Source organism: Castanea sativa, chromosome 9 (assembly GCF_040712315.1).
Source record: "Castanea sativa cultivar Marrone di Chiusa Pesio chromosome 9, ASM4071231v1".
Lineage (NCBI taxonomy): Eukaryota > Viridiplantae > Streptophyta > Magnoliopsida > Fagales > Fagaceae > Castanea > Castanea sativa.
The window spans coordinates 33,277,754-33,287,741 of record NC_134021.1 but is presented as its reverse complement, the minus strand read 5'-3'; the positions used below and the strand labels follow the sequence as shown (position 1 = coordinate 33,287,741).

Sequence of the window (9,988 nt, the reverse complement as noted above, 5' to 3'; positions counted from 1 at the left end):
TAGAGCATACACAAATCTTTTTAAATTCTCAGCTCATAATTTAGAATTGAGGAATGTAGCTAGCCAAAAAGAAGAAAGAATCAAGTGAGGATAATATTCGAATTGAAAAACAATTTGTACATTTTGGCCAATTTTATGTTCTTATACTTTTATGACAAAGGGGAAATTCAGCTAAAAAGTGGAATGCCTTCAAAACTCGTGAAAGCTGGACCTGTGATAAAAGATAGTGGCTGGGAATGAGATAATGTTGTGTTGGGCTAGTTATGTAAATTTGTTTCCTCCCCAGGTAAAAAGGAAATAAAAATAAAAACATCTATGACTACCTAAAAAGGTCATTCAAAATTTTCACTGTAAACTACAAAATTTTGAAATCATTACTCTAATTTAAGATTAATTTGTAAGGTTTACCTTAAAATCAAAATTGTAAGGTTTAATCCACTATCTTAATTTAGTGTAAAAAATTACAAATAATTGGGTTGATTGAGACCATTGGGTGATGAGATGGGTTAATTCCCATTTATCTGCAATGTCCAACCCAATCAACTCAATGATTTTTTTTTCCTTAACATCGTTTATGGATTGTTAGGTTGACACTACCAATTAATCTCAATTGTAAAAATTTGTATAAAGTTCGGGATGGATTTTGAAAATGACCCCATAATTAATCCATAGTTTGCTTGTGCAGAAATGAAAAAAAAGAAATGAAAAAAAAAGAAATTTTGAAAGCAGTCCTTTCAAGTTAGAGGAATGGAATAATAGCATGGAATATAGAGTTGTGTCAAAAGTGACAGTTAACACAAGCAAAAACAAGTGCCTATACATGATGAAAGCAAGTTGCTTATCAAGAAAGGCATATATATGTATTTAGGATAAAATTAATGTACCATAAGACAGAAGTGTAGTGTAATTTTCAGGTTTAATTTGTGGAGCAACAGCAATATCTCCCACCATGTTTGGTTGGCGAGCTAGGAAGGCACAAGTATATAATGCCATGTCTGTAAGTGATACAGCTCTTCATTCTCTTGCATGCCAGATTTGGTAATTATTGATGTGTTTGACGATTAATTCATTTTCCATCTTTTTCATTGGTATACCTCACAGATTGTGGAACTTATGGTGCACATGGATTGTGAAGGATGTGAAAAGAGAATTCGAAGAGCAATCTCGAAAATAGAGGGCAAGAATTCATCTACTAATACACCCCAATTAATTTGATTGTTATTTTATTCACTCAAGATTTACTTTCACATATATAGACAATGACTACAAAAGGAGAAGGAAAAAAAAAATCATTAAATCGTGTTCAAACACGACCATGTACTTAGAATTGGATTAAGATTTCAAATGCTTTTCTTTTCTTTTTAATTCCTTTCTTTCTTTAGTTTTGGGAAGTGGGTCTTCTTAATTAGAATTTCAATAACTTCTATAATAAATTATCAATTATCTCAAAAGTTTAAACCGTTAAGAAATGATGTTATATATGCAATTAAGATTTATGCATGGTTCTAAATTTATTAACCTGTTGAGCTTGGTGCTCTTGTTGATTCTTCGACTCTCTCCATCTCTCTCTCTCTCGCACAAATTCATATCGGAAGCAGGTGTTGATAGCTTGGAAATCGACATGGACCAGCAAAAGGTGACCGTGACAGGATACATTGACGAGAGGAAGGTGCTGAAGGTTGTGAGAAGAACAGGAAGGAGAGCAGAGTATTGGCCATTCCCATATGACAGTGAATACTATCCCTACGCAGCTCGCTACTTAGACGAGTCTACGTACGCAACCTCTTATAACTACTACAGGCATGGCTTTAACGAAAGTGTACATGGATACTTCCCAGACCAAGCTTACTCAACTGTCCCTGATCAAACTGTCCATCTTTTCAGTGATGATAATGTTCATGCCTATTGCACCATTATGTGAGATTATACTTAATTTTTATCCGAAATCAAGTATACATTATTATATATATTTATATTACTCGTACATCAATTTTAAATATATTTGACCTTATAATACCCTCGATCAGTTAATTTTGACAATAACAGTTTTTGGAAAATGGGCGTTTGGTAGGAATATTGAAAATGAGAGTGAAAACATGAATGTTTACTTTTTTTTTTTTTTTTTTTCGCGTGACATGACGAATTGTTTTCTGAATTGGTTGCTTCAAGGGTGCCTAACACTGTTGCTTCAATCGAAGATGACTTTTGTTGTGGTTATTACATTTAACGTGTTTGCCAAACACTGTTTGGCATGGAAGGTAGGCGTGTTCACCAAACCGCATAAATCGCAAAAACTGCATTAAAATTGGCAGAAAAATAGCTTAATTACACCGTACCGCAAGTAATAGTGCACCGCACCGCACCACATTAAAATTGCAGTTTGTTGTTTTATAATAACAAAACCACACAAACCGCACCGCACCCTTTTTATACATTAATATATTTAATTATTTTTAATATCTAGCAAGTGTTAATTAGGAAAGCCAACCTAAAATAAAGAAAAACTGGCTCAATAGTTAAAAACTTGGACTAAAACAAAGGGAAAAATTAGTTTTGGACTAGGTAGGAAATGCCCAAAATTTGAAAAATATATCATCTTCAAATCACTTATACTGCATCTTATACATCGCACTGCACATGTAACCGCAAAAATGAGGTGCGGTGCGGTTATGATTTGGCTAAACTTTAAACCGCACCACACATGTAACCGCAAAAATAAAAAATAAAGTGCAGTGCAGTTATGGTTTTAACTAAACCACACCACAAAGTGTGGTGCTAAAATTGGCCCAAAGCCACACGACACCGCGAACACCCCTTATGGAAGCACTTTGGGTAGATAGCTTAACAATAAAATTCAATTTATACACTCAATTCGCGATAAGTTTCTTGCGCTATATATACTAGTGTGTAACTCCGTATATATGCATGGACACAATTAAAAATAATTACAATTATACATTTTTTTCAAGAAGAGATTCAAGTTATACATAGTATTATCTTACACTTTTATTAAACTATACATTTCTAAAATATGTAATTGGATTTAGACTCTTCAGTTTTTCACCCAATAATTTACTTACCACAAAAATTAAAAAAATAAATGGACACGTGACAGAAAATTAGATTTTAATTGAAATCCAATTTCGAATCTAATTGAATTTGGATTATTTGATTTTTACACTCAATAATTCAATTGATACAAAATTAAAAATTAAATGAAACATGTGATGCAAAATTGAAAATTCAATTAAAATTTAATTGAATTTTCTCTAAGTTTTGGCTATATAACACAGCTAAGAAAATATCCATCACGAGATAATTAATTTGAAGAGGAACAAAGAAAGTTTATGCAATTCTAAACATTGAAATTCTAGTTAAAGCCTTTGAATCAAATGACGTCTCCACTTCTCATAAATAAAGGTGGTGAATGACAGTTCAATTCGAGTCCATTAGGTGCATATAGAAATTTAACAAGTTAATATATATATATATATATATATATATATATATATATATATATATATATATATATAATCCTCAATCTTTGTTTCAAAACCATTCTTAGGGTTTGTATGGATACTGCTTATTTTGCTGAAAACATTGTAGCAAAGTAATTTTTAAATGTGTGAATAGTGCCGTGTGACCTATTTTTAATGAAAAAGTTGCAGAAAGGTGAGGTTTGTGAGTCTTGTGCACTGTCCACGGGACCCACTGGTATGCACTGTCCACTGCTTATTTTGCTGGTGTAAACAGTGCACTGACAAACAAAGTAAAAAAGAAACACGGGTCTAATTAAAAAAAAAAAAAGGAAACGTGAAACGCCAAACGCACTATTTTCATCTATATCCAAACAAATACTTATTGTTTAAGAATATTTCACTTTAATATCTATCCTTTCAAAATTTTATATATATATATATATATATATATATATATATATATATATATATATATATATATAATCCTCAATCTTTGTTTCAAAACCATTCTTATTGTTTAAGAATATTACACCTTAATCTCTATCATTTCAAAATTGTTTATAATATATATATAATCCTCAATCTTTGTTTCAAAACCATTCTTATTATTTAAGAATATTACACTTTAATCTCTATCATTTCAAAATTGTTTATAATATATATATATATATAGATATAATACTCAATCTTTGTTTCAAAACCATTCTTATTGTTTAAGAATATTTCACTTTAATCTCTATCCTTTCAAAATTGTTTATAAAATAAGTCCTTACCATGATTTGATTGATGAAAAATACTGATTTGGCAAATGGAATTCATGCCACAATCATTCTTTTTTACGTTAACATTTTCATTTCTAACAAAGTTAGGACCCTTTTTAAAGATTTAAAGTATAAGGATGATTTTTGAAAATTTTAACTAGAAAATATATATATTATGGAATGAGAATTTTGGAAAGGATTCCCTCAAGAAAAAAAAGGGGGAAGGAGGGGGGGGTGGGGGGAAGAGAGAGAGAGAGATTCTTGCTAAATACTAGTAGAGTAAATATCTTTGGAACAATTGGAGCTTTGATACTTTTGTGTACTGCACTCTTTGACTCTTTCCCTGTGGTTGCTGACAACTACACCACAGGAAAGGAATGAGATTCGATCGGGCCAAATGGGTTCACCTTCTCAGCCACTTACAAGCGAGGTATAACCATCAAACATTGAAGATATAGAAAAGCAATAAGCCATTCCACTGACAATATTGAACATGTTCCATATGCATGCAGATGGGGGTTGCAAATCCAAAAAAAGAAAAAGAAAAGAAAAGTAAAGATCTGAGGCCACAGCAGTCTCATAAATGACAATCTCGTGCACTTATTTCATAGTTCAATAATAGCACACTCATATCAAAATAAAATAAAATAATAATAATAATAGCATACTATCTCCTCTCATATAATAAGGTTATAGAATAGAATGCCTGGACACTTCATTTAGGGTGTCGTACTCGTGTCATAACTTGTCCTATCTACTGTATTATGTTATAATTTTTTTAAAATTGCTCATGTCGCCATATCATGCAAATACCAATACTTGTGTGTCCATACATCCTAGGTTATTGTACTCTTAATATTGTTTAATTAATTTTCTATCAAATTGGAGTCTTGCTAGATGGCAATAACATTGTGTCAGAATGAGGAAAAACTGAAAAAAGAAATGCAAACAAAGTGATATTGTGCTCACTAAGGTTTTTGCTCTCTATATTAGCAGAATTTTTTTTCAAGGTCTTGCAAGAGAGTTGAGTGGAGTCAAATCGAGCTGAATTAGAAAGAATTCTATAAATTTATAAGAAATATACCTTGTCAAATTGAACTTGTATGTATAAGTGAAAAGGGGATCAATATGATTTGTATCTTTTTACATGACTTAATTCTCGATGTCTTTTCACATTTCAAAAATTAACGCGTAGGATGAAATCTTAAAGATCAATTTGTAAAGAAGAGGGAGAGGGAGAAAGAGAGAGAAGTCTCTGAATCTTATATTAAAGAGAGAGAAAATAGAAGTAAACCAAATCTTTTTTTTTTAAAATTTTATATAAGATAGAATTTCTACTCTAGTCTAATCTAAGTGTATATGTGTGTGAAGCTCTCTTGGAGATTTAAATCTCGGCCCTTGCCCCCCCATCCCATAAGCATTTATACTTGTGGAGTGACTACCGTACCAAGGGTGCGCGGTGGTAAACCAAATCTTAGGTTGATTAAAATGTGGTTAGAATTTAATAGCTCACTAGATACTCTTCTAAGACCAAACTTTTAACCATGAGAGTGATAATGATTTTTAAATGCTTCTATCAATTCATTGGATTCATCCAATTTCATAATTAGTTCATATTTTTTAAGTTTTACTTATTTTTATTTCTTGGGAATCTTCTTTTTTTTTTTTTTTTTTTTTGTAATTTTGGGAGATTTAAATAATTCCTTACATGGAGTTTTGCATATACTTCTAAATTAAATTACATCAATAGTGCCTTATTTATTTAAATTTTTATGGGTAAGTATGTCAAGACATTTAATTTTATCCATGACAACAAGGATTAAAGATTACACTCAAAAAATTAATCCTATATTCAAAGTGAATCTACTCTAATACAACTTGTTGAGAAAAAATTAGACTTTGATGTTGATTTTATAGTGGAATTAATCAACTTTAACAAATTAACCAAATATGTATTCAAATTGATTATCAATTAAATTTCATTAAGTAAGTCACCAAACACAATGAAGCGGTAAAGCAAAGTGCTCAACAATATAGTGACAAAGTGGCGAGTTAAAGTTCTTGGTGGAGTTTTATAACACACACATACAATACTGCTTTCTTTTAGGACTTCTTACAAAATTCACCAACCTGATCCTAACATTTTATCTAAAGTTCAAGCATGAATTTGTCAATTATGATTTGATAAACACAGAAGAGATGGGTATTTTTGAATGGTTTATGGCCTACCAAAGCACAAAAGAGCGTATGATAAAGCTAAACCAGCTCCTATATAATTATTTTTGCATACTTTGTCTTGTTATTACTCCACAATTATCCAAATTATGTATTGGTTATCTCCGCAAAAAAAGAAAAAAAAAAAGTACACTTGCTTCTTGTGATTGGTTCATAATAGAAGTGGCGTTAGTGGTAGATGTAAGATTTTGAATACCATTCCAACTAGAATAGTCATAATTTTTCGTTCCAATAATGCTTAAAGATCAGTTTGGGTCTTTTTTTATTCCCATTTTGGACTAGTTTGGGTCAGCTTGAATATGGTGTTCGCATTTGACAATTCAGTTATGCGTGGTCGTATAATCAACCCGTTTTTTGTACAACTAGCAATTCATTTATTTTCAAACCGACCCATTTACTATCTATTATTTGATTGACTAATCCTTTATATTGGAATGGGTGAAAAGTCAAATGTTTTGGTAATTCCTCATCACGAGGGGATGAATCAAGACAATTTTGAATCAGAGCTCTAGATTTTTGTTCATCCCTCGCTGTAATAATATCTTGGGGTTTGCAGCGATAACTTGGTATATCTACTATACGACCATTAACTAAAATATGTCTACGGTTAACTAATTGGCGGGCTTGGGGAATAGTCGAGGCCATACCCAATCAAAAAAGGATGTTATCCAAACGCATTTCAAGTAATTGTAGTAAAACCTGACCCGTTGACCCTTTGGCTTTTCCGGCAATACGAACGTATTTAAGTAATTGTCGTTCTGTAAGACCATAATGAAAACGCAATTTTTGTTTTTCTTCTAAACGAATACGATATTGAGATTTTTTACCGGAACGTGATTGGTTTCTAAGATCGCTTCCGGCTTTAGGCCTTTTACTAGTTAGTCCCGGTAAAGCCCCCAGACATCGTATTTTTTTGAAACGAGGCCCTCTATAACGCGACATAAAGACTCCTTATTTTATTGAAATTTCATAAACTTAAATTAAAACTAAACTAAATGATAAATGAAGCGACATCCTTTAGAGTATTTACCACAAAGAATAATTAGATGAATTGGATAAATATCCAGACCGTATTGGATTTGTATATTTATAAAAAAAAATGAAAGGTTCTTTTCGTGATTTGTTATACAGGGATCTAGCTCCTCTAATTTTTTATTTAGAATTTGAAGTTCCAACGACATAGTAGATCGGTGACTCTTGGAAAAAGGGGTACGAAGCTTTTTCAATATTCTTTGATTTCACAATATCAATTATGTAAAAAAATAAAAATAAAAATAAAGAAAAGCCTGCTATCAGAATCGAACCGATGACCATCGCATTACAAAAATTGTACATACATAGGAATTTAGTAAACTACTGGGATCTTAGCTATTAATTGTTCATTCTTAGTTTTCATACCATAATTAATATGAATATAGAATAGAATTTCAAATAAATAGTAAATAGTTGAATGAATATATTCTCGAACATAACGATTAATATTTGAAATGGAATCTAATTAGATTAGAATCTAATTCTACACATTCTAATCTTACTTATTTATTCTAATTCTAGATAGATTCTAAGATAGATTCTGATTTGAAATAATTCTAAATAGTTAGATCAATTAGAAATTAATAGAATAATATAATAAGAAATTTATATTAATAAATTTCATTTTTTTTTATAGTCATTTTTAGTTATGTTATAGAGGGTCCACCTTAACTTAAGGAAATTAAAAAAAATAAAGGCTACGAATTAAAAAAAAATGAAAAAGAGAAGGCCGTAATCCAGATCATAATGAAAGATTCCTCCACTTTCGTTCGGAAAGATAAAACAAAAAAAGAATCGACCGTTCGAGTATCTCAAATTACACAATAAAAATGATATAAAAGAAAGAAGGGCATACATAATCTATATTAGTATAGATAATATATATCTATATTGAATTGCGGATACAGAAATGATAGAATCATTTCTTATTGGATCAACTCTGGATCTTCGATAGAGATGAAATGAGATAAACAATAAAAAAAATAGGAGTAAACACTTTTCGATATAGGAATTGGTATCTAATAAATTCAAAGATTCCGGCATAAATGAAAGAAAAAGGAAAAAAGCGAGGAAGGACATCATAATGAGATCCTAATCTTAAAACAACAAAACAAAAATGGGGGATATGGCGAAATTGGTAGACGCTGCGGACTTAATTGGATTGAGCCTTGGTATGGAAACTTACCAAGTGATAACTTTCAAATTCAGAGAAACCCTGGAATTAAAAATGGGCAATCCTGAGCCAAATCATATTTTACGAAAACAAATAAGGGTTCAAAAGAAAGCGAGAATAAAAAAAGGATAGGTGCAGAGACTCAATGGAAGCTGTTCTAACAAGTTGGGTTGACTTCTTTACGTTATTACATTAACGTAATCCTTATATCAAAACTACAGAAAGGATAAACCTATATACATACGTATATGTACTGAAATCCTATCTCAAATGATTAATGACGACCCGAATCTTTATTTATTTATATTTCTATAAATAATAAATAAAAATCGAAAGAGTTGTTGTGAATCGATCCAAATTGAAGAAAGAATCGAATATTTATTAATAAAATTTATCGTACAAGAATAAAGATAGAGTCCCATTCCACACGTCAATACTGACAAGAATGAAATTTATAGGAAGAGGAAAATCCGTTGACTTTAGAAATTGTGAGGGTTCGAGTCCCTCTATCCCCAAAAAGGCCTATTCAATTCCCAATTATTTAGCCGATCCGCTCTTTTCGTTTCGTTAGCGGTTTAAAATTCGTTATGTTTTTCAATCATTCTACTCTTTTACAAATGGATCTAATTGTGGAAATTTTTTTTTCTTATTACAATATTTGTGATATATATGATATGCGTACAAATGAACATCTTTGAGGAAGGTATCCCCACTTCCAATTTGAATGATTAACAATACATATCATTTCTTGTACTGTATTAAAACTTATAAAGTTTTCTTTTTGAAGATCCAAGAAATTACAGGGTCTGGATAAAGCTTTGTAAGACTTTTTTTGTCTTTTAATTGACATAAACTCAAGTTATCTATTAAAACAAGGACGATGCACGGATAATGGTCGGGATAGCTCAGCTGGTAGAGCAGAGGACTGAAAATCCTCGTGTCACCAGTTCAAATTTGGTTCCTGGCACATGATTTATTTGTATGAGTATCCGTTTTACAAATGAATTGATATGGGTCAACATACATATTCATTACTAGTCTATATCATGATAGATACTTATCTATCTAGGTGTCTGAGAATATACTCTTTCTAGAATTATAGAATAGATGAGTAAAGAGTATGTCTATAAAATCTGTAAAATTAAAAAAAAAAGAAAATGATTTGACTTCCTTTTCTTTTTTATTTTTTCATACGGTGTCTCTTACCGTTCAAAAACAATGTTAATATTTTGGATATTTAATACTTCATACATATTAAAATAGAAATGTTAAATTAATTGGTTGAAAGACTCAAAAGGTATAGTCTC

General features: G+C 30.9%; 1 protein-coding gene and 1 non-coding gene across 2 annotated transcripts; both read left to right on the top strand.

Annotated features, from left to right (window-relative positions):
• Window positions 1-888: 888 nt before the first annotated feature.
• On the top strand, window positions 889-1,937 carry LOC142609411 (heavy metal-associated isoprenylated plant protein 45). Its single transcript, XM_075780995.1, has 3 exons — window positions 889-997; window positions 1,102-1,177; window positions 1,599-1,937. Exons 1-3 carry the CDS (start codon window positions 950-952, stop codon window positions 1,919-1,921), a joined length of 447 nt encoding a protein of 148 aa, XP_075637110.1. The 5' UTR covers window positions 889-949; the 3' UTR covers window positions 1,922-1,937.
• Window positions 1,938-9,575: 7,638 nt separating this feature from the next.
• On the top strand, window positions 9,576-9,648 carry TRNAF-GAA (transfer RNA phenylalanine (anticodon GAA)). The gene has a single exon. It is a non-coding gene; the product is annotated as a tRNA-Phe (tRNA).
• Window positions 9,649-9,988: the final 340 nt, after the last annotated feature.